General features: G+C 42.7%; 1 protein-coding gene and 1 long non-coding RNA gene across 2 annotated transcripts in view; one reads left to right on the top strand and one right to left on the bottom strand.

Moving 5' to 3' along the window:
• The window catches only part of LOC143831950 (uncharacterized), a 39,753-nt gene extending 23,230 nt beyond the window's left edge, over window positions 1-16,523 (top strand). Inside the window, exon 2 of the long non-coding RNA XR_013229025.1 lies at window positions 15,729-16,523. This is a non-coding gene — a long non-coding RNA (uncharacterized LOC143831950). The remainder of the gene's footprint in view (window positions 1-15,728) is intronic.
• Window positions 1-27,334, bottom strand: part of SUSD3 (sushi domain containing 3) — a 54,409-nt gene that overhangs the window by 7,598 nt on the left and 19,477 nt on the right. The window contains exons 2-4 of the mRNA XM_077325558.1: window positions 20,750-20,938; window positions 16,678-16,825; window positions 13,835-13,993 (exon numbers count right to left, since the gene is read on the bottom strand). Of these exons, the coding sequence (XP_077181673.1) occupies window positions 13,835-13,993; window positions 16,678-16,825; window positions 20,750-20,938 (496 nt within the window). The remainder of the gene's footprint in view (window positions 1-13,834; window positions 13,994-16,677; window positions 16,826-20,749; window positions 20,939-27,334) is intronic.

Here is a 27,334-nt window from a genome sequence, read left to right as displayed (position 1 = left end):
TCTCCTCAGCTATTTGTAAAGCTTCCTCAGACAGCCATTTTGATTTCTTGCATTTCTTTTTCTTTGGGATGGTTTTAGTTGCTACCTCTTGTACAATGTCGCGAACCTCCGTCCATAGTTCTCCAGGCACTCTGTCTATCAGATCTAATTCCTTAAATCTATTTGTCACCTCTACTGTGTATTCGTTGGGGATATGATTTAGTTCATACCTGAGTGGCCTAGTGCTTTTCCCTACTTTCTTCAATTTAAGCCTAAATTTTGCAACAAGAAGCTCATGATCTGAACCACAATCAGCTCCTGGTCTTGTTTTTATTGACTGGATAGAACTTTTCCATCTTTGGCTGCAGAGCACATAGTCAATCTGATTTCTGTGTTGACCGTCTGGTGATGTCCATGTGTAGAGTCGTCTCTTGGGTTGTTGGAAAAGAGTGTTTGCTATGACCATTGTATTCTCTTGACAAAATTCTACCAGCCTGTGCCCTGCTTCATTTTGTACTCCAAGGCCAAACTTGCCTGTTATCCCAGTTATCTTTTGGTTTCCTACTTTAGCATTCCAATCCCCCATGATGATAAGCACATCATTTTTTGGCGTTGCTTCTAGAAGGTGTTGTAGGGCTTCATAGAACTGATCAACTTCATCCTCTTCAGCAGCAGTGGTTGGGGCATAGACCTGGATCACTGTGATGTTGAATGGTTTGCCTTGGATTCGAACTGAGATCATTCTGTCATTTTGGGGATTGTATCCCAAGACTGCTTTTCCTACTCTCTTATTGATTATGAAGGCTACTCCATTTCTTCTGCGAGATTCTTGTCCACAGTAGTATACCTGATGGTCATCTGAATTAAATTCACCCATTCCTGTCCATTTTAGTTCACTGATTCCTAAAATGTCGATGTTCAGTCTTCTCATTTCTTGTTTAACCATGTCCAGCTTGCCTTGATTCATGGATCTGACGTTCCAGGTTCCTATGGAATAAAAATCTTTACAGCATCGGACTGTCTTTTCGCCACCAGTTACTTCCACAACTGAGCGTCCTTTCGGCTTTGGCCCAGCCGCTTCATTCATTCTGGCGCTACTCGTACTAGCCGTCTGCTCATCCCCAGTAGCATATTGGACACCTTCCGACCTGAGGGGCTCATCTTCCGGCGTCATATCGTTATGCCTATTGGAACTGTCCATAGAGTTTTCATGGCAAAGATACTGGAGTGGTTTGCCATTTCCTTCTCCAGTGGATCACCTTTTGTCAGAGCTCTCAGCTATGACCTGTCCATCTTGGGTGGCCCTGCACGGTATAGCTCATAGCTTCACTGAACTACGCAAGGCCCCTGGTCACAACAAGGCAGCGATCCTTGAAGGGGGTAATTTGCTGTAATGAACCACAAATTGTTCCAATTTCCAAACTACAGCTTGGACTGGAAACCAGGATTATAAAACATGGTTTAGAGACAATGTGGGATTTTTTTTTTTTGGGGGGGGGGACATTTCTTGTTTTTGTCACTTTTGTACTTGAATTGTATTGGATTCCCCCTCCCCCCCTTTCTACATGTGTTTTGGTCCCTCTAGTTGTTGTTTCAATTCTTCAATGCTGTACTTCCAGTTTTCCCCCATAAACTCTTAAAGTGCCAGCGATAAACCAGTTGTGCAGTGATATAATATTAAAGTGACCATTAGGGGGAGCAAAATGTGCAGAAATGAAAAAAATACTCAATACAATATGGATGTACGGGTAATGAGATAACATGTGCTGGAAAGCCCTTTATAAGCAAGGAGCAATACAGAGTTTGTTAAAGCGCAGGATTCAGATGTTGCGACAAACTGGAATTTATAACAAATGCAAGAAATCTTCAATGGTAATTGATAGAAAATATTCTTTACAGTACAGCCACCTTTCTCGTCAACTGGACCAATACAACTGCCAACTTTGGGGAAATTCCTAGAAATGTGGAGGCATAGGCTGAATGGGTGGAGTTGGGGGGGGGGGCGGCGGCAATGCTCCTCAGGGATGTGATGCCACAGAGAGCACACTCCAAAACAACCATTTTCTCCAGGGGAACTGACCTCTGCAGTCTAAGATCAGTTTTAATTATGTGAGATCTCCAGGTGGGAACCACATAGCTTAATATGGTAAAAGAAGAAACTGATCTATGTACACAGGAAATATAGGGAAATTTTGCACTTTACATTTATACTCAAGAGCAATGCTTTTAAAAATACATGGCTCAAGATCAAATCTACCCAAAAATCAAAGTATAAAGTTTTTCTAATCAAGGGCTTTAAACTTGTATCCACTGTAAAATGTTACTGAGTTGCAATTTTGTTTTGTTAAGCAAGCAGCTTTGCAGATGACAGTGGCCCTGCGCTGGCTACAGGCACCACCATAAACTGCAAAAAGCATAGATTGTCTTGCTGCACTGCATACACAATTCAAATTTCTCGAGGCAATAATATGAGTGGGTTAAAAGTCAAGCAGCATAGGAGGAAAAGAAGCAGCAAGGGAGAAATTACTTGAGGGGAAAGGGGTGGCTATGTTCAAATTTTATCTGATTGCTAGGCTAGATGCTGAATGATCATATTTTCAACACCTCTGTCAGGGGACAACGTTCACACAAAAGAAAAAACCCTCTCAAGTAGAAACCTTTCCAAAACTTAGTTTTCTAACAAGGAGCTTTTCCAGCTTCTTTAACTGATCCCTCAGTGGCATTGTTATGTGAAACTATACATGAGAACAGCAATACCAAGATTCTTTTGACGGGTGTAAAATAAAGCAAACATGGATTAACATAGCCAAAGTAACTAGAGACATACAACCAAGGATTAGATTGGGGGGGGGGGGGCACAAGGATATCTCATTTCCTTTCCCCCACTATTTTTTCTTTCCCCTTAAAGCCTCCATCGACTTTTACCTTTTCCTACTTCCTTCCTTCCTTCTTTCCCACCCACCAGCCAACCCACCAGGCTCTCCTACCCTGTCTTTAGCTTCCTGTCCTTTCCTCCATTTGGTAACTTCTCCTGAGGAAAACTCTGGCTAGTTGCACAGTGCCAGCTGAGCCTTACAAGGGGTATCACCTCACTATTTCCTCTTTCCTTTTAAAATTTTTATTTTATTTATTTTACTTACAAATACCACAACAGAAAAAAAACAGCAAAACAAAACTTATCAAATACAGAGACAATGCCACTATGTCATGACATTGGTCCAACCTGTAAAGAGAACACTTACACACACACACACACCATGAACATACAAGACCCCCCAAAGAGGGGGAAAGGGAAATGGGGGTGGGGGTTGGGGGGCTCTCATCAGAATTGCTCACCTTTCCACACAATTTCATTAAATTCATTTCTAAAGGACAGGTAAAGGTAAAGGTATCCCCTGTGCAAGCACGAGGTCATGTCTGACCCTTGGGGTGACGCCCTCTAGCGTTTTCATGGCAGACTCAATACAGGGTGGCCTTGCCAGTGCCTTCCCCAGTCATTACCGTTTTACCCCCCAGCAGCAAGCTGGGTACTCATTTTACCGACCTTGGAAGGATGGAAGGCTGAGTCAACCTTGAGCCGGCTGCTGGGATTGAACTCCCAGCCTCATGGGCAGAGCTTCAGACTGCATGTCGCTGCCTTACCATAAGGGTCTCCATCCAATCAAATGTTTTTAAAGGAGCCATTTCCTGGAAACTGCAATACATGTATAAAACGATCACAAAATTATCACAAAATCATATTTTTCTCCACTGAATTAATCTTATTAATTTTAATCTTATTTGGCAACTAGGGGCAAAGCCCGTTGCACCCAGGGAAACAACGGCGCTAGGATGCACACCTGCCCTGTGGCCTTCCTGGGGGCTGCCGACATAGCTAAAGTCCTGCCCACCCCTGGACCCTTAAGGCCCTGCCTCCCAACCTCAAGGAACTTTCCTGACCCAGGAGTCACCAACCTCTCAGTATGACCTGAAAATCTCCTGGAATTGGAAGTCAGGTCATCTGCAGACTATAGAGATCAGCTCCCCAGGGAAAAATGGCTCCTGGAGATGAAAGGTCTTGCTTGGGAGGGGGAAAGTCTGTGGCACTGTGACCCTGAGAGGTTGCAGGATGCCAATCTCCAGTTAGGACCTGGGGATTTGCTGGAATTGCAGGTCATTTCCAGGCAACAGAGATCAGTACTCCTGGAGAAAAGGGCTACTTGGAAGTCTCTGGCTTTGGATCCTATGGAGGTGCAGGGATGCCAGGCTCCAGGTGGCAAACATTGCTGTGTGGTTCTAATTGCTAATAACAATAAACATCATCAGATAATTCATAAACCTTTCACAGTTTCTTCCTTCAATTAAAATATTTAATTGATAGCAAAAATTGCATGAAGAACTGAAAGCATTTAGTTTGTACATTCTTCAGTTCAGTTCAGTTCAACATCAAAGTAAATAAAAAAAAAGTTGTATGTTACAAACAAACATGAAACACTGGTTGGCAAAGAACTTACCAACTCTTCTACTGGGAAGCTGCTATTGGGAAGCTGCTATTGGTCTCCCCCCTCCACATGTCCCCATGGCTTTATGGTGCTTCAGTGCCCCCTCTAGAGTTTCCCCATCTTCCCCATTTGTCTCAAATTTGCTTTGTTGTGATGGTCTTGGAAAGATTGCAGCAAGACCAAGGTGGTATCCATATGGAAGGGGAAAGTCTACATCTTCCCAGTCCCACTCACATCAGCATTATTTGCCTACTGCAATTGCCTATAATGGCTGTCCCCAGTGCATTCCTCCCTTCTCAGATTGCAAATTGGAAACTTTGCAGGTGTAAATAAACATTCTCAGGGCAGAGGATCCTGGATCACTTGGATCACAGGGGGCCATTTCTGGGTCTCCTGCAGCCTGCCACCTCCAGAAAACATGCAGAGACTGCCCCAAGAAGAAACCACTCCCCCTCCTCCTCTGAGTTTAAAGAGCCCAGGAGTCCAGGGCAACTTACTGGCCGCAGGGCATGCTCTGAGGCCAGCTTCCACCCAAAAAACTTCTGAAACTGACAGGAAGTTGGAGGTGGAGAGCTGACCACTTATTAAGACCATCCTGGCTGAGGGCTGCCTCTTGATTGGGGTTAATCTACCAGGGCGGGCAATTACTGGATGAGGGCCATGACTTATTAGGGCAGAGGCTGTTTCTGTGCACCTCCAGAAGATGCGCAGAGGCTGCCCCAGCTCCTTCCTTATGCCCTCTGTGTTAAAAGAGGCCAGGAAGCCAGGACACCTTACTGGCAGGGTGGCATGCCCTGAGGCTGGCTCCTCTTCCACCCAGCAAACTTCTGAAAGCAGCAGGAAGTTGGAGGCAGAAAGCTGACCCTTATTAAGCCTTTCCTGGATGAGGGCTGCCTCCAGGGCAGGCTATTCCTGGACGAGGGCCAATCAGGTAGTAGGTGAGTAATCAGTTTGGACATTATTCAGGTTTACTGATACTGATGATTACTGATGGAAGATTCTCCATTGCCCCCTCTTGGTTGGAAGCTAAATTAGTTTTAATACCAAATTAAATAAAGATCCCACATCCGGGAAAATTAAGCACTTTGCCATTCATCTGGCATAACGCTTTTTAAACCGATGTGCAGAAATGCCCCAACTCTTCTTCAGAGGTGGTTTGCAATTGCTTGCTTCTATGTAGTAACTCTGATATTTTGTGATGGTCTCCCATCCAAAGACTGTCCAAGGCTGATCTTGCCTTAGCTTCTGAGTTCATACGAGATAAAGCCAGCCTGTGCCACCCAAGGCAGGGTTTTGCTAACTTTATGGGTGCGTATCTTTTCTAAAATGTTAAATTAGAATGCTTTCCTGTTATATATATTGCTCAGTATACACACTGATAAAGCATTCTAATTTAACATTTCAGAAAATACATGGTACCGAGTTTTTCACAGTGCCATTACACCTTTCTAAGCCCATTGATTTCAAGAGACTTTAAAGGGTATAACTCTGTTTAGAATTGCACTGTCATTCTTTTAGAAGCAAATAGCTAAAAATATCCTGCAAGCACTTCTGTGGGAAAGCACGAATTAGCATGGCTACAAAAAGATTTTGTATGTTAATTTGTACCAGCTGCAGCTAAAGTACAAAACAGTCTCTCACATTCCATCAAATACAAGGCAAATAGCTTGGTTAACTTGTACAAAATAGCTGTATTTACAGTGGGCTGGGAGCATGGTTACAAGTTTGTTGAAAAAACTAGGATGGCAGTGGGGAATTTTTTATTTTCAAAGAAAACTAGTTTTCCTCAGGAAAGTACTTATGTAAGCCAGTTCTTGTTTTGAGGCAGAGTGGAAAACTAGACAAGATGTCTTCCTGTTCCCTTCTTCTAAGCTCAGGCACACATGACACCTTGTGACAATTTCCAAGTGCTGAAATAATAGCAACAGAGGGCTGGAGTGACAGGCTCCTCCAAGTACTTTGATAGGTCTAATAAAATGCCTGAATAAAGAGATGTGTGTGTGTGTGTGGGGGGGGGGGTTGACCTGATGCTGAAAGGAAAGGAAGGGAGATAGGGACTAGGTGAGACTCAAGAGGAAGGACATTCCAGAGGCTAGGTCCTATCACAGAAAATGTCACTATTTTCCTCAGCTATGAAAGCCAGGACACCGAGAGGCAGATTTTAACTGGTGGGCTGGATAGTATAGGAGGGCAATATGTTTTATAACTCCTTCAAATTTCATTCATTCTGGCAAGGCTAAAAGGAGCATGAAAGAAACACACATCATTCCTCCTTAAAGGAAATGGGAGTTTGCCTAAAGCACCTGTGATATTGCACAGGTCTCTTGTGTGATGTCCCATGCATGGTGAGTGAATAGACTGCTCATCTGTAGTCAGAAATAGATGCTCAGTTCCTGTCAGACTCACTACTTTGTGATTTGGAGGCCCAGGCACAACTTGAGGATTGGAACCCAAAATTACTCAGGCAAAAAAAGAGGAAGATAACTGGCTGTTGGGCAGTGCCCCCTTCTCCCCCTCATTGTGCCGATCTCCCCCTCACTGTGCTGCATGAGACTCGGGTACCCTGGAGGAAATGCTGTACACACTTTCCCCCAAGCCCCAGACAGTACAGGGTGTCAGCTGTAGGGTGGTTAGGGGACCCACTGTCCTACAGCTAACTTGAGTTTATTCACAAATTCAGAACTATGGACCTTTCCGTGCTGAAGGTAATCTTCCTCCCCCAAGCATTTCCTCTTTGCTCTAATCAAGTTAATTCCTATGCATGATGTACTTGCATGCTTCTTGAGTTCCTTCTTTTCGACACCCCTTCCACCTTCTGACTGGGATATAAGGCCTCAGAGATCTCTATTCGAATTCATATCCAATGAAGTGAGCTTATACCTCCAAAAGAGCTTATTGAGCTCTTAGAAGCAACTCAACTTGAATCAAGCAATGCCATCCACAGGATCTATCACACAAATCATAAAAGATCTCTTTTTACTATTCTCTCTCCCTCTTTCTTTACTACGTCTTCTCCTCCCCTTCTACCACAAAGTTCCCAGCAATTCCTACAGCTAGCCTTTGTCACTTCCAGTAAGTACACAAAGCTGCTAAAAAAAAATACTGCTATTGCTCCAAGCCATAAACTTATGCACTTCTTTTATAAGGAAACTAGCATCAAAGCCCATTTTAAAAATGGGCTATGAAATGGGTCTAAGGGGTCAGGCAAAGGTTCCCCCCCCCCACGGCTCCCTCCTGGCGGCAGTTTCCCGTTGGCCTGCAAAGCCAGCTTAGCAGGCCAAAGGGACAGTGGAAAGGGCTCCCCCTCGCCGGCTCCCTCCCTGTGCCAGCATCCCTTAGGGCTTTGAGGCCCACAGGGAGGCTGGAAACGCCCCCCCCCCCAGCTCCCTCCCAGCAGGAGCATACCTGTGGGCCGCAAAGCCCTGTCACCGCCTCTCTCCTCGTGGGCAAAAATGGAGGCCACAGCCACGTGGCTGCTGGCAGGCAAGGAGGGAGGATGGGAGCTGGAGGGCCTGATTGGCCCTATTCCATCTCAGACACAGGATATTCTCCACCCCCAGGGCTGTTTCACAAATATTAAGAGGGAACATAAGGATGGGAAATTACTTTAGAGGCCTTTATGGTTACCTGCTGGCCTCTGGAGTAGGGTTGCCAGGTCCCTCATGGAAACTGCAGAGGGAGTTGAGAGGCCTTAACAGGAGCAGGAGGCCAAGACTATGTCACCAGGTATGTGGCAAAACATCATAATACTGGGATATCCCAGCAATTTTCTGGCATTTGGGCAAAAACTCTAAGGTAAAAATGGCTTGTGCCATAGAGTTTTTGTCCAAATACCAGAGCATCACCTGAATGTTTTCAATGTAATAATGTCACTTCCATGACATGCTGGGAGTGACGTTGCCATGTTGCCTGTGACACAGCCTCAGCCTCCCTCCTGCTCCTGGTAAGCCTTCAGGGAGTGCTGGAGTAATCTCTCATTTCCTAATTTATTTATTTATTGGACACAGTCCAAAACAATATAATTATGCTTCATAGTTGCTAGACACTCATCAATCACCTCCAGATTAGATTTCTGTAACTCGCTCTACACTGGCCTGCCTCCGGGCTTGATCTGGAAACTGCAACTAGTCCAAAATATGGCTGCTAGGGTCCTCACAGCCACACCGTGGAGGGCCCATATCCAGCCAGTCCTGAGGCAGCTGCACTGACTACCAGTTATATTCCGGATCAAGTTCAAGGTTTTGGTTTTGACCTTCAAGGCCATCCGTGGTCTGGGCCCAGTGTATATGAGGGATCGCCTTTCGCCCTATATTTCCCGCAGGGCTTTACGCTCAGCGGGGGCTAATTTATTGGTTATCCCCGGACCCAAGGAAGCCCGCCTGGCCTCAACCAGGGCCAGGGCCTTTTCGGTCCTGGCCCCAACCTGGTGGAATGAGCTCCCGGAAGAGCTGAGGGCCCTGCAGAAATTACCAGCATTCTGCAGGGACTGTAAGACGGAGCTCTTCCACCAGGCTTATGGTTGAGGCCGGGTGGTGAGGAGGATCAGGCTCCTCCCTCATAAACCAGCGGTAGCGAGTGCCAGCTTCCCTCCTCCTCCCTGTAGCTGAGGATGCGGAGACTCGATGATTAGTACGATGCCATCACTTGTTGTTTTATTGTTGATCAATTGGTTGTTAATTACTGTAATTTTATTGTCATTGTTATGGATTTTAGGGAATGGGATTTTATGTGAGCCGCCTCAAGCCTTCAGGAGGAGGTGGGATATAAATAAAATAGTAATAATAATAATTTAAAAAACAAGATAAATTCACTCCAGAAGCCCCTGTGAGCATGCAGTATCTGATCCCTGAGAGAAGAGGCATGTTGCACTCACTCTGGCACCACAGCATGTGGGGTAGCCACAATGTTGTGACAAGCCACAGAGTTCCAGATAAATATTCTTCTCCCTTTGTACTTCAGTCAATTTCATCCTGCTCCAGATGCAGTATTCTGACCCACTATTTTGCACTGAAGTTAATGGGACATAAAATTGTTTTCTCTAAAGTTCTGGTGTTACTGCTGCGAAGCATTGTTGCCACTTCACACTCTGAATATTTTGCAAGAGAGAAGCAACTCCCTTGGCTCAGGGGCACTTTGGCTTTAGCTTTGGAATATGAATATTTCAAATACAGTTATTAATATACAGATTGTGAGTTAAGTATATTATTACTCTTATAATCTATTTTATTTTTAACTAGAGACAAAGCCCATTGTACCCCAGGAAACAACAGGTGCTAGGATGGCCACCGACACTCTGGCCTTCCTGAGGGCTGGCTACATGGCAGGAGGGAGGGAGGAAGGAGGGAGGGTGGGAAGGAAGGAAGGAAGGAAGGAAGGAAGGAAGGAAGGAAGGAAGGAAGGAAGGAAGGAAGGAAAGGCCATGGGGCTGGTAGGAAGCCTTTACGCCTTCTCCTGCTCCTCCCCAGAGTCTTGAGGTCCCACCTCCAAACCTCAAGGAACATTCCTGACCCTGGGGTCACCAACCTCAAAGTGTGGCCTGGAAATCTCCTGGAACTGGAGGTCATCTGCAGGCTATAGAGATCAGCTCCCCAGGGGAAAATAGCTGTTTTGGAGGGGGGACTCTACAATGACATCTCCAGACTCCTGGAGATGAAAGGGCTTGCTTGGGAAGGAGCAGCTTTGTGTCACTGTGCTCCAGAGAGGTTGCAGGATGCTAATCTACAGTTGGGATCTGGGGATATGCTGGAATTGCAGGTGATTTCCAGGCAATAGAGATCAGTCCCCCTGGGTGAAAAAAAAACTACTTGGGAGGACTCTCTGGCTTTGGATCCCACGGAGGTGCAGGGATGCCAGGCTCCAGGTGGGAAACAAAGGAAAATGCTGTGTGGCAGTAATTGCTAATAACAATAAACATCCAGTAATTTATAAACTTGTCAAAGTTTCTTCCTTCAATGAAAATTTTCAATTGATAGTTAAATTTGCATGAAGAACTGAAAACCTTTCAGTCAATACGTTCTTCAGTTCAGTTCAATATCAAAGTAAATCAAATACAGTTCTATGTTATACTCAAACATGAAAACATTGGTTGGCAAAGAACTTACAGAGGGTTTATCAGTTATTGCCTCTGTCAGCTTTTCTTGACTTTTCTACCATTGAGAAATCTCTGAAACGTTCTTCAGGCTCCAAGAAACCCCAGAAATGGGATCTCCCAGAAGTGAGAACCCCCAGAATGAAAGCTCCTCTCCAGACTTCAGAGATCCGTTCCCCAGGAGGAAAGGGCTGCTTGGGAGGTCTCTGTTGCCTGACTTTGTGTGGCTGCTGGACTTCCTTCATGATCTCCCATCCACGTACAGACCAGGGCCAACCCTGCATGGCTTCCAAAATCAGGCTAGCCTGGGCTATCCAGGTCAGGGCAGATATGGAGCTACTTGGATCAAATTAACAAAAGCTACAGATGAATAGGCCCAGGTAAACAAGAAGAAGGCGTATAACTGGGCTCTAAAGTAAGTTATCCTTACACTATATACCTGACTCCCTAGTAAAGCTTATTTTCTGTTATAACAAATCAGATTTTTGTATGCACTGAGGTAAATAAACATTTAAGCACTGACCCAAGATAAAGTATTTGTTTAAATCTTTACATATTTAAAATAACTTCACACTTAACAAAACATCAGCTAAACTTGGATTTTGTAGCTTTACGGGAACCAATAACTACATACTATTTGCTAGATGATACAGTCCATGATTAAGAGCCTCTTGTAGCGCAGAGTGATAAGTGGCAGAAATACTGTCTGAAGCTGTCTGTCCATGAGGTTGGGAGTTCAATCCCAGCAGCCAGCTCAAGGTTGACTCAGCCTTCCATCCTTCCGAGGTTAGTAAAATGAGTACCCAGCTTGTTGGGGGGTAAACGGTAATGACTGGGGAAGGCACTGGCAAACCACCCCGTATTGAGTCTGCCATGAAAACGCTGGAGGGCGTCACCCCAAGGGTCAGACATGACTCGGTGCTTGCACAGGGGATACCTTTACCTTTACTTTACAGTCCATGATTAATGTTTAGATTTAAAATACTAATAGGAAAACTAAAGGAAAGGATACCAGAGCACTCAAAATGACTGCATGTTCATCCCAAGTCAGCATTCAGTAGCATGCAGGTGTCTAGTGTTAAAAACTGACTCTTAATCCTTTTGACAAAGTGCCTCTGGGTATAATCACTGTGTAATTACCTATATAAGTCTCAATCAAATCCCTTGAAGCTCAAAAATTGATTAAATAGCTGCTAGACTTTATTTACGGTGTTCATTTTTTTCCAGGAGCGTAGCACTGGTTAATCTAGCAATAAACTAGAAGGAAAATAATTGGAAATCAAGAAAAGAACATCAAATGAAAACTGTATATAGCATGGACAACAAGCAAAGAAAATTATATCAAACATTATAATATATTTAATCTAAGCAAAGTGGGAACAATGTCTATGACATTATAAGGCATCAAAGGGCAAAACAGTCATTCTCTCCCCCAACCTGGTCAATGAATGAATTATGAGCAAAGCAAATAGCCATTTATTGTGCATTCTCATTTTCTTCACTCGGGTGTCCCAATTGCTTCAAGTTTTCTTTTCCACCCATGTTTGCTCCCTCCATTGGTCAATTCAGTATTACATTGCAGCATATCCAATGTAAAAACTTGCACATTTCATATCAAATTGACCACTAGATGGAGTAAAACACAGGAGGAAAAGACCAAAACATTGTGCAGGAAAGCTATCTGTATGGTTGGAGGGCCAAAGGAGATATTGTCAATCAGCAACTTCTATTTGGTTCTATTTGGTTATGATCCTGTTAGACCAAGGAAGGACAAACAGGCTAATTCTAAATGCTGCTTTGTGCCCATGAGACCAAGGCACAGGTAGGACATGAGGGAAGTCCCACTTTCTGCCTCACCTGAAGAACTGGCTGCTCAAGCAGCCCCAACTTGCTTTTAGCCAAAATGCTGCACAAACCAGAAACTTCAGTTGTGGACAGTTGTGCTTCCCTGGTACTCTTTTAGCTGCCAGTGGGAGGGGGGGGGAATAAAATGATGCATAGAATTGGACCATTAGCCTCATTCGGATGTCTACTTAGATGGAGCTTAACCTAAAGTAACATATTTATTTACAGGGTCACCTCCTAATTCTCAGTCAGTGTTTTATTACAATGCACAGCTGCCTTTTTACAGTTCTTCTTCTTCTTATCGCTAGCAGCACAAAGCAGCAGTAATAAATTGGAAAGCAGAGTAGAATGTGCAGCTGATGTACTGGGACTTGATCAGTCCCTACTTCAACTATTGGTATCTCCACAGTTTGGCTCCCTGCTGTTCTCAACAGGTCTCCTTCCCTGAAAAACAGCAAAATATTGCTGTTTAGGGCTATGGCTCTACATATTAAAACACTAAATGAAAGTGAGGGAGATACCCCACTGTGGCTATTGCTCTGAGGCACTAAAGCTTGGCCTGGTTAATTATCAAGGTATGAAAGACATGGAGCAGACAGGCCGTTGGCTTCTGCTCACAAGTGTCAAACAAGGAATCTGCCTTAGCAGATGAGCATCACAAAAGTATAAAGGAAAGCTTGCTACTCTCTCTCTCTCTCTCTCTCTCTCTTTCTCTCTCTCTCTCTCTCTCACACACACACACACACACACACAAACATGCAATGAGTAGAAGGTAAAAGTTTACACTTGTTGAATATTTTATCCCAATGTGATTTGGGACTCCCTGGACAAAGAGAACATAAAAATGAAAGGCTGCCGATTCTATTAGGGCATCTGCATTATGCTTCTCTTGTAATACATACACCTTGCAGTCTAGGAGACAGGAAACAAAACCAGCATGCCTGCAACTGGCTGAAGAAATTGATCAGGATGCATTTTCTGGTGGTACACCAGATTCATCTATCTCCTAGTCATGCTTCATTAATGCCAAAGTATACATGCTTGAGGTTGTACTTTACTTTGTGGGCATGGTTCAAAAATAATGCACAGTACACACTAAAATGTTCCATACTCATTATGGTATCACTAAATTAAACCAGTGAATCACTACATGCAGGCAAGGGCTGACTGAGCAACACTGAGAATGATAAAAGATTTCATTTTACAGCATGGCATCTATACCGAAAATCAGCTATCTAGTAATGCCCAGAATGACAAAAGTATTTTAGCACTCAGCAGGGTGAAGCGTAGATGGTTATAATTGTATATATGATGGAGAGTTAATAGGCTTGGCTGAAAGTCATAGTTTTCAATCTTGTACAGCATTTGAAAATCTGCTTCCTTATATGACAAACAACCCTGTAAATACCATTTGGAAACTGCAACTTAGTCATGATCTTACCTGCAGAAGCCCTGGTTGTCATAGGCCATGTTAAAACTATCACGAAATCCAGATTTCTTCTTGTTTTTCTTGTTGTTGTTTCTGCCCTTAAAACCAAAGTAGGCAGCTTGCATGGTTTCCAGTTCTTCAGTTCTGAGTTGGTACCACAGCTGCATATCTCTGGAAAAGCAGACACCATTTTAAGCAGTAGTAGGTCACACAAGATGTGACTTAAATTCTGTAGTGGTCTATCTGCTTGTAAAAATTGCAGTATAGCAACCCCGGGTTTTTCTATATTCTTATTTACTGGTGTCTGTTTCTGTATTTTGCTCCTAGTGGTCAATTTGATATCACAAAGTCTTATTCCAGCATATCTTCCTGAAGATTTAAACTACAGGTTTTTATGCTGGACATAATTCTCTGTGTTATTGAATTGACCACTAGAGGGAGAAGAACACATGCAGATCCAGGGTGGGTGGGAGATGGGGACCAAAGAAACAAGAATTTATCATCAAGTAAAATGAGAATGCGGAAAAGCCCCTTAATATGGAATACCTCACTTTTACACCCACTTCCATTTCTCTTCCAGCTACCATTTCTGATTATATTTACCAGTCTTTAGCTGTGGTCGGGAGAGAGATCAGTTCTCCTGGAGAAAATGGTTGCTTTGGACTATATGGCATTGCACCATGATGAGATGCCTCCCTTCCCCACATCCCGCCCTCCCTAGGCTTCACCCCCACGAAATCCAGGAAATTCTTAACCCAGTCCTGGTAAGCCCACCATCAGGAGATGGTCCGCCTGACACAAGAGCAGTTTGTGGGGTTTATGTAAACATAACCAACAACCACTTTGATATAACATTCCTGTGTACTGACTATAATATTTGGCTGCCTGTATACATGTGCTAAGAACTGAGGAGACTGCTGTTCTGTTGGGAGTGGTTCTGAATCTCAGAAGGGATTGTTGACATTATAGTGGCCAAGGTGTGTGGGGGCAGGGGAAAGGGGTGGAAGGAATTGCCATGTGTATCCACAATAGGCCATTTCACATGTATTATTTATTTTTTAATTCGATTTATCTCCTGCCACTCTTGGCTAACCGGCTTGTGGCGGGTTACATAATAAATCTCCATACAATAAAACCCCAATAAAATTAACAAAAACAGTAAACAACAGTATGGCGGTAAAAATAACCCCACCTGTAGTCCAACCAACTCCCTGGCGGGCACCATAGACAAGATGTGCTGCCACCATTTTGGGACGACTGTGAGGAGATTGTTTCAGAACCAATGATTGACTTTTAAATGTAACTTATCTTCAAAATATGAAAAGCAGTCCATTTCAGAAGCATTTCCTGCTCTTGTCCTCAATATTTATTACCATAATAACAACAGTAACATTATTACCACATGACCAGCCACTCATTTAGAAGCCAAGCGGTTTTTCACTTTTGACACTTACTTCTTGTGTCCATATAACAGCATGTACACATGTTGCTGGCCAGTGTGAGCAGTGAAAAGATGTGTTAGGGACTGGATTAAGCCCACAGCATCTCACACTTGAAATCAGTTGATACTTATAAAATAATAATTTTGATTTCAAGGAAGTCTAATAAAACTCCCAAGTTGTGTAAAGGCAAACATATGGCAATTAGGATAATATTTTAGCTGAGAAACATAGCTCAATCCTTCTGATCTGTCTGTCCTGCACTGTCTTTTTCAAGGCAAAATATTAAATTTAGTTAGTTTCATGGCTTTTCTTCAACATTAAGATGTTCAGTCCATATAACTCGAATCTATTGTTAGGCATTATGCTCTCACTACAGGCTTTTAGCTTGTATTTCAAATATGTAACATTAACTTATGCTTAACATACATTATTTTCTCCTTATAAAACAAAAGCCTTTCTTGCAGATGACTGGAACAACAAAATGAAAAAAGCCTACACCAAAGGATAAATGGACACAAATCTGACATCACGAATCACAAGACTGAGAAGTCTGTAGGAGAATACTTTAGCCTTCCAGGACAATCAATGGATGATCTCAAAGTAGCTGTTTTATCGCAAAGGAACAGAGGGTTGGACTAGGTGACTCTGGAGTTCCCTTCCAACTCTATGATTCTATGAGCATCAGGAACAGAACAGAAGGGGGAACTGCTGAGCTTCAAATTATTACAACACTCAGAACAATGGAATCCCCAGGACTTAACAGGCAAAATGGTTTATCTCAGTACATATGCTAACCTCATTCAATCCTTACACCTATATTTTCACAAATACCCCAGAAGGGCCATATGTTATTTTATTTCTTCTTTGTAATTGTAATTAGGCTATAGATTGTAGTGTAATGTAATGAATAGTAGAACATAATGAAAATTGGAATGGTAGATTGGAATGTATTTTTCTGGGCTGGGGACATGGGAGATAACTTTACACAGCCAATTGCCCCACTTCAAAGGAGATGCCGAATGGTTGCCTCCATACTTGAGAAGAGACACATGGAGTGAAAGGGCAGGGTCCTATGTCGTTATTCTCAGCATTCCACAATTAAAGATACCTCTACCCATCAAGCTCCAATTTTGACCTATTTATTTCCTTCACTATTTTTCCCTCCAGAATTAAACCCAAACAAATGGTAACCATATAAAATAAGTTTGCTATTCTTGTTTGGTCCTTGATTCTGTTAAACATCTTCATTATACTTCATGCCAGTTGAGGTAATATGTCCTCATTTCCTGGGCCAGATGCCCCCTATTTTCAAATAAATGTAATGTGAAAGAGAAAATGGGGGGCAGGGATCAACAATCTGCCTCTGTACATCAATGTCACCTTAAATGACCTTTCCTACCAGACATGACCTACCTTTGAGCTCGTCTTCTCTCATTTTTCTTAACACATTTGATAAGACAACAGGTTAAAAAAGCCACAGACATCAACAGAATAATAGCACCGCTGACAATGGAGGCAATCACTGCAACTTTAAATCCAAAGGTTTCAAATTTGGATATGGCTGGAACAAAGCAAACACAGACACAGATTGACATCCACCCTGGAATGTACCTGCTGCCAATAATAATCGTTATTATAATGAAGTGGGAAACCTTTGACTTGAGTAGGTATTGCTTGATATTGTTTGGACTTTATGACAGTCCAGGAACATCTCAAAATATACTATTTCAAAGTGTCCTTTTGAAGAATTAGCAATAAGACCCTCACTAGGAACTTGGTATCACAATTAATCCAGCTTTTTGCAGACATGAACAAGAACAAGGAAAGACAATCATCTCAGGATGTTAAGACTGCCGAGTGGTGACCCTCCAAACCAAACAGCTTACTAGTTGTGTGTTGTGGTGTGCTAAGTGCTAAACAAATTCCCTGTTCTTCTTGCTGTCCCTGTTTGCAGGCAGGAAAAACAAAAAGGATAAAAGTCCTTTTGTGGAGAACTATAAACAGCTAGAAGGCTGTGTTCAGTTTTGCAGTGACTGCATTTTTTAGAGCTGAAGTACAAACCAATAAACTCAAAGCACTACATTTAACAAGAAAAAAAGGAAGAATGGATTCTGGAATGCCAGATGAGTTAATGGTTGGATGGCTCGGTAAGTTAATGCCCTACCTGGCAGGCAATATTTAATGGGTTTCTGTTTACATTTCAAATATGTGGTATCAGGGTCAGTCTTTCCACTATGTCATGCTATGCGGTGCTGCCTGAAGCTGAATTTGCGGCAAGAGATGCAAAGGGTTTTCTTTGCTGAGTGCCTTCTTGGTGCACTTAAATAGTGTGGAGGAATAAGGATGGATGGAGAGCAAACCAATCTAAAGAACACAATGATAAAAACAAGGTACTTCAGTTTGTTCGTTAGGCTTGGCCTCAGAGCAAGCTGCAAGACACACCGTTTGCTAATAAGCTTTCTTGGAAGCACAGAGAAGACAAGCTGCTCAGGGTTTAATAGGCATTGGGCCAAGCAGGACAGGAGATCAGAGAGATCTTTTGTCCAAGAGCTCCTTTAAGTAGAGTAAGAACAGGGCTAGTAACAACATACTGTCCTTAAGGATATCTCTGCATATCACCTAGGTATCAGATGGACAGGAAATATTTCCAGGTCCAAGAGATCATCTGCTGCAGCTGATAAACTAGGGGCCATCAAAGACACCCAAAGAGGCATTCTGGGCAACTCTTCCACAAATGTGGACAGTGTTCTCTAAGGAAATCATCCAACCCTTTGTTTGAACATATTTTGGAAGCTCAGTTCCTCTGGAGTTGTAGATCTTCTAGTGGCCAGGATTAAGCTGGTGATGAGCATGTTTGCTTAGCATAATTTCATCTCTGTGTAAGTATTTTTAATCAATTAGCTGCCCAACCTTTGGGATGAAGCAGGATAGACACCTAAGTCAATCAACAGTGGAAGGCAACGGTTATCTTTTCATATTTGCTTAGTGTTGCCATTTTTCTCCCTGGCAGGCTGGGCATTTGTGTTTTCAAATAGGGATATGCATTCGGCTATATCTGAATTAGAAAAATAGATGGAAAACTATTCAGCCAGATATAAATCAGAGTATTAATCCCTCAAAATCCTGAAATTATTCAGGATTGTTCAAGACTGTCAGATAGCTTAAATTAAAGGGCATTTAAAGATATTATAACCCCTTTAAATGCCTTCAGGGTGAATGCATGGTTTGGGGAAAGCTTTTAAGGGGACTGTGAGCTCTCAAAACATCTTCAGAATTGACTTGTAGCTTTTAGGAGGTATTTAAAGGAACCGCAATCCCTTTAAAATGCCTTCCTCACAACTGAAACCAATGGAGGATGGGAGAACCTTCTTTGAAGACCTATAAAATTAGACTTCATGGCCCAGTCCTTTTGAAACCTAGGTTAGAAGAGGCACAAGCAGCTATGCTGAAAATTTCATGCCTCTACCCAAAAAAATACCAATGGGGGAGAGGTTCAATATGTCCAAACCTGAAAAATGTGATTTTTCCCCCACATCCTTATTTTCCAGAGCAACTTTATGCACAGAAGCCAATTGTCCCATCACTTGATCTCCATGCCAGTAATTTAGCATAATTAATTAATGTTTCTATGCTGGACTACTGCTAAAGTGCCAAGTACATTTAGCAAAAAGTTGACAGTCATCTGATGGAAAGGCTGTTAGGATATATTGTCTTTCAAGTTTGCCCAAAACTGCTTTAAAACAAGGGTGAATCTGTACAGGAAAAGTGCCACAACTTAATGTGTTCTGGTACCAAGAGCCACTTATGCTTTGATTTACTTCACTGACACCCTGCCTTTCCAAAGGGGACCCAAAGCAGTATACATCGTTCACCTCTTCTCCATTGTACTCCTACATCAGTCCTGTAAGGAAGGTTTGGCTGAACGTGTAACAAGTCCAAGATCACCAAGCAACCTTCCATGGCAGAGTGGGGATTCAAAGCTGGATCTCCCTGAAACTCAAGCCCAGCCTTTCTCAAATGTTTCACCATTGAGAAACCCCTGAAACATTCTTTAGGCTTCAAGAAACCCCAGAAGTAGCATGACCATGCAGAATAAGGTTGGGAAGCAGAGCTGTGTACACACCTACCCAGGGCCCCTTCCCTTCCCACCCCTTCCAAGCCATTTTGGGAAATCACTCTACGTGACCATTGACAATTTTTAAAAAAATTAAAAATTAATTAAATTCCACCCAGTCAGGAAACCCTTCTAGAGCCATCAAGAAACACCAGGGTTTCCTAAAAATTTGAGTGAAAAAGCCTGGTCTAGCCACTTTGCCACAATGGCACTAATTAAAGAGTTGTTGTTTGAACATGTGCTTAAATAATTGGCAAGACTTTAATACAGAAAAGAAATATTGCATTGTTTTGTTAAGATGCCTTTGTACTAAGTATTAAGTCTGCGGGTTCAGTGATCACAGACACCAAGTCTTCAGAACAGCTGATTTTACTAAGCAACTTCAGCAACAGACTACAACTACTGAACAGAGAAAAACAGGCAAACTCATGCACTTTTATACTTTTCAGGAGGCCAGCTGCTGCCTCTGATTGGCCTTAAGCAGAGCAATCCGATTGGCTCTAGCAGAGCAATCAGGTTCCTTTGATTGGTTAGTTTTTGGCTGGCAGAAGCCCTCATTTGCATCATTTGCATCAGTGTCCAAATGCAAACAGACATAACACCCTTCTCCCCTAAGATAGGCACCACCAAGTTACAGACAAAGTAAGCTTAAACACTAAGCTTAAAGTCTGCAGATGTACAATTGTTTACTATCAACTGTTTACTGCAATGGATGCACACAAATGTACAATGATCATCCGGACAAGCCATTTCAGGGGAGCGAACAAGCCATTCCAAACACTTCTTATTTTAAAATTAGATGTGGATCTTATAAGAGTTCCTTGGGCTCTAGATCTGCTGTATGCCAAACACTTTGGGTTTAGCTCGAGGCTTCTCCCCTCCCCCTACCACAGTGCGATTATTGTCACGGATTTAATAAATAAGGGAAAGTACAGAGTGAGAAGCAGATAATATTGTTGCCATTCAAACCCTATTTGTCAGTATGATAGCTGCTTTTCTCAGCTATCCACAGGCAATAGCCTAATTGCACTTCACCAAAGTTCTTTATGTTCAGATCAATCATTTTAAAAACGCATGGCATTAAATAAAAAAGGCACTTCACAGATATATTACAGAAAGGAAGCAGGCATGGGTCTGATCTGCAATTTTCTGAGCAATGGAATTGAGTGTGTCTTATTTTTTAAAAAACTGCTCCTGCAGTAATTCTATTAAAATCAGTGACATGCAGTATGAAACAGCACAAAAAGCTTCCCTTTATAAGGATAATGAGTGAAATCTACTGTGCCCCACTGCATCCGCCAAGCCCCAACATCAGCTCTGCCAGGGGTATATAGCAAAAAGCTATCCAAAGTGTTGGGTAAAAATACTTACGCTTACACGCAGGAACATCTGCTGTCCACTGAGTTTCATTTCCTTTCCAAATGCATGTGACAACTCTTTGTCCAATCAGCTGGTGTTCTGCGGAGCACTGGAATGCTATGACTGTGCCGACGGTGGTGCCATTGCCTTGGATTATCTGGGATGTGCCAAAATGAGGTGGAAATAGCTGGCTACATTGCCCTAATTAAAAAAAAAAAGTGGGAGAACACAGTAGCTATATATTTATTAATGTAACTCTGCAAAACCTATAAACAGAAGTGTCCCTAGCATTCTCCCAATCAAATATAAAGAAGGCGAAAAGAGCCAGGCTGTTGATCTTTATATTGATCTTTATATCAGTTGGTCTTTATATTGGTTTTTAATGGCTTTGGGAACCAGTTTGGGTTAAAGGAGAGTACAATACAATAATTGCATGTATGAGTGCTATGACCACCAGCATAATACAAAGAACAATGCAGGGAAACTGTTTTATGTACTAGGTATTAGAAAACATGGGTGTCTTTTGGTTTAGTTTTACATTTAAACAAGTTATTCTCTTCCCACTGTAATTTAATGAAGGCAAGAAAGGTAAGGGTGCCTGGCTCCAGGTGGGTCCCGGGGATCCCTCAGAATTACAGGAACAGAGGGAACATGCTTTCTCAACCAGGGTTTTTTAAATATATATTTTTATAATTTGTTAAACATTTCTCGGGTGATATGACCATATATAGTCATGTCAACCTGTCATGTCAACCTGTCCCACCTCCCAAAATGGACATTGATGGGCCTGGAGAGGGTGGGAAGAAGAGGGGCCCCAGGTGGGCATGTCCACAGCTAGGCTTCTCAATCATTTTCTGCATGATCGCACCACTTCTGAGGTTTCTTGAAGTCTGAAGAATATTTCAGGGGTTTCTCAATGGTAAAAAAGATGAAAAAGGCTGGTATAGTAAAAGCTTCTAGAATTTAGGAGCAGATCCATGACAAGAAGATTTAATCTACACAAGCAGCAGAATTAAATGGAAATGAGGTAGAAGCACACTTAGGTGGTAGAATAGACTGTATCCATCATTAATTTGATTCATTATACTCTCAATTTTTACAGAGACTCAAGGTCAATTGCAAAATTACAAAAATCTAAAAACAATGCATGAACAATAAATACAACATAAATTATATGGCTATGGGCTAGGATATTTGGGGGTGGAGCCATAAGAGGGCAGTGTTTGGGGAGGACCTCAATGGGGTTTAATGCATAAAATGTATCTACATCTGGGTATAATGCCTTAGAGATCACAATGTAATACTGCAAAAATGTGATTTTATTTTTTTTAATGTTGTCAGTTGTCTTTGACAGTATTTACATAGTAATCAAAAAATCTTCAGCTCATCAGCTTATTTTTCGATTCATGTAATTCATAACATTCCCTAATCTTGGACCCCCTCCAAAATGTTTAAGGCCTGTCAGCAGATAGCTTCTTAACCTGTGTCTATTTCTCTTGGTGTGCCATTCTAGCTCTAAGAATATTATATCATTGTGAAAAAAAATTCAAATATCTTTACCAAATGCTTATTAATGGATATGTTGTCAAAGATGCTGTACCAGAGTTCAAATGGGCACCTCAAGATCCAGATGTCTGTCTGAAATATGTTCCAGGAATTCAGCTTTCTGAATTAGAAACAAAGCTAAAAATCTTCCTAGTGCAAGTTTACCATTCCTTGCCTGGGGCTATAGTGGAATCGTTTCATCAGCAAACCTCTTGAATGAAGATATTGGGGGCACAGGCTATCGGTGATGGATTTCTTTTAAATATATATATAACTACATTATTTTTTAAGGCAATCAATCTCAGTTAATGCTTAATTTAATGCTTAATCCACACACACACCATATTCCCAAACAACATTGCATTCCCTAACCTGCAGGCCATTTTGATCAGGAAACCAGTATAGGGTGGAAAGGGGAAGCGCCTTCTCTTTCCCCTGTTTCTTCACTCTGACTATGACTCAGTTAAATAAAATATTGGGAGAACAGCTATGGATTGGCCAAGTTACAATTGTTTGGCTTTTTGTTTATGTCAGTCAGGCCATGAAGAAATTATGGACAAAAACCATCAAATACATGGAACGAGTTTCCTCATGAAAGCTCATGATTCACTGTGAGCTTCTTACTTTTTAATGGAATATATATTAGTATTCTTAGTCTGAAAACTAATTTGCTTCAGGCAGTAATAACATTTGCCACTAAAAAAATAAGAATGCTTTAACAGGAATTAACACAGCAGAAGTTTACCTGTTCTTACTGCTTTCCTTTCCTACAGATAAGGTTGCCTTCAGACACAACAATATCACTGGACAAAGCAGCAAAATGCCAAAATAACACAATAACATGATGATATTAAATTTACGCAAGCCAACAGAAGAAGATAGGTAGGCATAAGCAGAGTTTAGCATTAACCATGCCCATTCCAAATACTAGAAAAGGAGCACATGAATTCTACAAGGAAAAACTTAAATCTACAAGAAATGGGCTGATACAACTTTTTCTCCGTTTAGCTGTAGCATCAGAAATTCTGTTGTATTATGATTTCACCATTATATGTCACTAATAAGAGCCTGTACACTATTCCCACCTATGACTGCGAATTATGTTCCTGACAAAGTCCCCCCCATAGCACATCTGTCCACAATCCCCACATCTGTGGCATGTGGACTTTGTAATGTACAAATTGGCCTTAAAGAAGCCCTGGCTGCTGAAACTGGAGATGAAGCCCCTATGATGACAAATTGTTCTTTGGAAATCTACTACCTGGCTTTAGAAGTCTACTTGCCCCCCCCACACACACACACACACTCTATTGCTCTGCATATCTATGTACAAATAAAGCAAATATTTCACAATAACTCTTCAGAGCTCCCTTGCCCAAAGGGGATGAAGTGTCTCAGCACTGCTCCAGGAACATCTCACCACTGTGCAGGGAGGAGAATATAATGCTATGAAGCTATCCTGTAATGAAGCAGACCGTCTAATCCTGCACTGTATACTCTGACTGGCTGTGGCAGCACTCCAAGTTCAGCTTTTCCCAGCACCTGCTATCCTTTAACCAGCAAGGTCAGGGACTCAGCCTGGTATACTGTGCAGGAAAAGAGGGTGTACTACCAATGAACTACATCCATTCCCCCAATATGTCATCCCAATGAAACCCTGATGCTTGAGGTTCAACTCTACGTTCCAACCCAGTAAGTCTGAGCTTCTGCATTTGTAAGCTGCTTGCAATGGTGCTGAAAGTTTTCTGTTTTTTTCTACTGAATCCAGGCACCAGGCAAACTACTTTCTGGTAGGTAAAGAAGTTAACTAGAAGAGAGAGGCTTATAAAACAGAAGTAGATTTTCCACTGATCAGACTACTGCTGCTTGCTGTTCTACAGTGCAGCATACTGAAAATGTGTGTGTGTGCGTGTGTGTGTATATATATATATATATAGTATTCAGACCCAGTGAGTAGCTGTAGTGGTGTCATCCAGCCTAGCCTACTGACCTGACTACCAGTGCCACCCTCCTAAGCAGCATTAAACCCTCCTAAGCCTGTTGACCTTCATTAGATCATCCTGGAAGGCTTTTTCTTTTATTCCACACCTTGATAACATGTCTGATTTAGCAGAGTCAAGAATCTGCTGAATGTCTTCATTATACTGTTGGATATTTTCACGATATGGTTTACTGATTTACTCTCTGATATATGTAATCTGGTGATTTCCTTTTCAATGTCTGAAGAAGTGTGCGTGCACACAAAAGCTCATGCCTTTAATAAAACTTTGTGGAAAAGATGCCACTGGACCCTAAATTTGTTCTGCTACTTCAGACCAACATGGCTACCCACCTGACAGATAGCACAGAACCTTCAGTTTTCCAGCATATAGAAATAGGTGAATCAGTGAAAAACAAGAGTCAGTTAAGAAAGGAAACGGTTAAGAGTGGATGTGGTCACTCCCAGTTAGGTATGTCTCCTCCACAAAACTAGTATTTTTGAGGTTTGGACATACTGGGCCAAAAAAGATCAGTATTTCCCAATGTTCCCAAATCCCAACATCAATACAGTATTGGGATTCAGAAAAATATTTGTCTGTGCTGGGGCTCCTGTTCCCCCCCTCCCCCAGTTTGAGCACACATGCCTATTCCCAATAGCTGATGAGCTGGGAAAGTAAAATGAATCTGAATGGAGTACATAAGCCCCATAGGAAGGGTGACTGCTTCCTCTAGTGAACTGAGCATCCCCCAGGCCCTACTGAATCCTTGTCTGATAGTATCAAGGCTGCCTCTGGATTCCAACTCAGCAGCTTCTCAGTGGAGGATTCATTTGAAAACCTCCCGCTGAGGTATTGCAACCTTTAAGTCTATTAGTGAATGCCTGGGCAGGCTGAAATGCTGCCACCCAGATCTCTGGAGTGTTTCCATTTGGAATGTCCATTTATTTTCCTGCACAGAGAATGCTCCATTCAGCCAACATAAATGACAGGAAGAGATTACTGACACATAATAGCATATTATCTTCTTATTAGAAGATATGCAAATGAATGCGTCCTTGATTGTATTGCCAGCATTACTGGGGCTTATGATACTTGTCACTGCATCCAGATTCCACAGGGAAACTGAGACTTGTTTGAGACAGGCTGCGAAGGTCTGTGGTCTAAAACAGTGGCCCCAACCTTTTTATCACTGGGGACTGGTCAACGCTTGACAATTTTACTGAGGCCTGGGGGGGGGGGTAGTCCTGCTCCACTTGCTTTCCCGCCAGTGCCCCTGACTTCCTGCCGCCCACTGGGGGACACTGCCAGCAGCAACTGCACAGTGCCACGCTGAGGGGGAGCCCCATCCATGGCAGCCACTGGAGAGCACCAAAGGTGAGCCAGCGGCAGAGTGGCAGGGCAGCCCCCGAGGCAGCAGCCAGGGAGGAGGACGAGGAGGAGCTGTGGCCCAGTACCGACTGATCCACGGACCAGTACTGGTCCTTGGACCGGGGGTTGGGGACCACTGGTCTAAAAGACATTTGAACAGAGATAGTGGTGTGATGTGCAACTATGATAATCTCCACTTCAGCTTCCATATGAACCCAACAAAGGAAAAAGAACCTGTCCCCTGGCTTATAAGAATAGATACTACTATATTGTAAGTCAGCGGTCCCCAACCTTTCTGAGGTCAGGGATCGCCTACGGGGGTGAGGGGAGAGCCGACGGCCCGGGCGCCGTACAAGCACAGCAGCTGCGTGCAAACACGCACGCGCAGTTGCCGCATATGCACGTTTTTGCCACCAGGGGCGCAAAGTGCATGCGCGGCAACTACGCACATGCGCGTTTGCGTGCCGGCGGCTGCGCCTGCCTCGTCCCCTCCTTCTCGCATCAAGAAGCTAGCCGGGCCTGGCGAGCTTCTCGCTGTGGGGAGGGGCAGGTACGGCTGCCAGCGGCCCGGTACCATGGCCTTTGCGGCCCGGTACCGGACTGCTGACCGGGGGTTGATGACCCCCGTTGTAAGTTATTCCAAAATATAGGAATAATTTTTAAATTGTACAGAATAGAGATATGCATAATGAGAATCTTGCCTCTTTTATTATGAAGGGTCCAATCAAAATGGTCTCTAGATATCTCCTGTTTTCCAGAAGGAATTTTCTTCAGTGGTTGTCCTCTCAGCATTTGTTCAATAACTGATTCCAAATAAAGATATATAGAACCTTGATTAGATAGTTAAATGGGTATTAAATATAATGTGGCCTTCGGCTCTGAATCAGTATGGGGACGCTTGTCAATTGACTGTAATTTTTATTAATTTCCTTGGATAGAATAAGGTTATTCAGCAACTGTACTTGAAACTATATACATGTATAATATGGAACATCTGTTAGGCTTTGTCAATTCTTGTGCGCATAGGAAAGTTATCGGCCAACCTTTTAATCTTGAGGTGTCTCTTTGACCTTTCCACAAGCTTAGGAATTTCACAGTGTGTGGAGTCTCCTTAGAAATTCCAATTCTTTTGTCAGTTTCCTCCTGAAAGCTCTGTAATAGGTACAGTCTCCTTTAAAAACATTTGCTATATTAGCCTGTTTTCTTTTAAAGCTCTGAGTTTTAAATGGTTGGCAGTCATTTAAAATCTCCATTTCACTCCTCTCCAAATAGATGGAAGCAAAATAGAGGGTTTAAAATGGCTGACAGCTATTCCAATCTTACAGAAGGATGTATGTCTGGAATGGCCACAAGCCATTTAAGGATCCCCTTTCACTTTCCTCAGTTTGGAAGGGGGGAAAGTGAAAGAGACTGCAGAAATGGCTGCTGGTCATTTCAGCCTCCCAGCTTGATGGGTTCACCCATCAGCTGTGAGTTCTAAATGGCTGACAGCCATTTAAAACCTCCATTTTACTCCCCCCTTCCAAACAAAGGAAAGAAAATGGAGGGTCAGCCTGGGATTGACTCGGATGTCAGGAACTGCCATTTCAGCATCATCTGGGCTGGATCACTTGGCAGCTCAGTTTAAACTGTACTATAATGGAAGGTAGCCTTGAATCGGGGAGCTCTCTGTCCCCACTCTCCAGTTGGTCCTGCCTTTAAAAAA

This window comes from Paroedura picta, chromosome 3 (assembly GCF_049243985.1).
Source record: "Paroedura picta isolate Pp20150507F chromosome 3, Ppicta_v3.0, whole genome shotgun sequence".
In the NCBI taxonomy this organism is placed as follows: Eukaryota; Metazoa; Chordata; class Lepidosauria; order Squamata; family Gekkonidae; genus Paroedura; species Paroedura picta.
The sequence above is the reverse complement of the archived record's forward strand: the minus strand, read 5'-3'. Positions and strand labels throughout refer to the sequence as shown.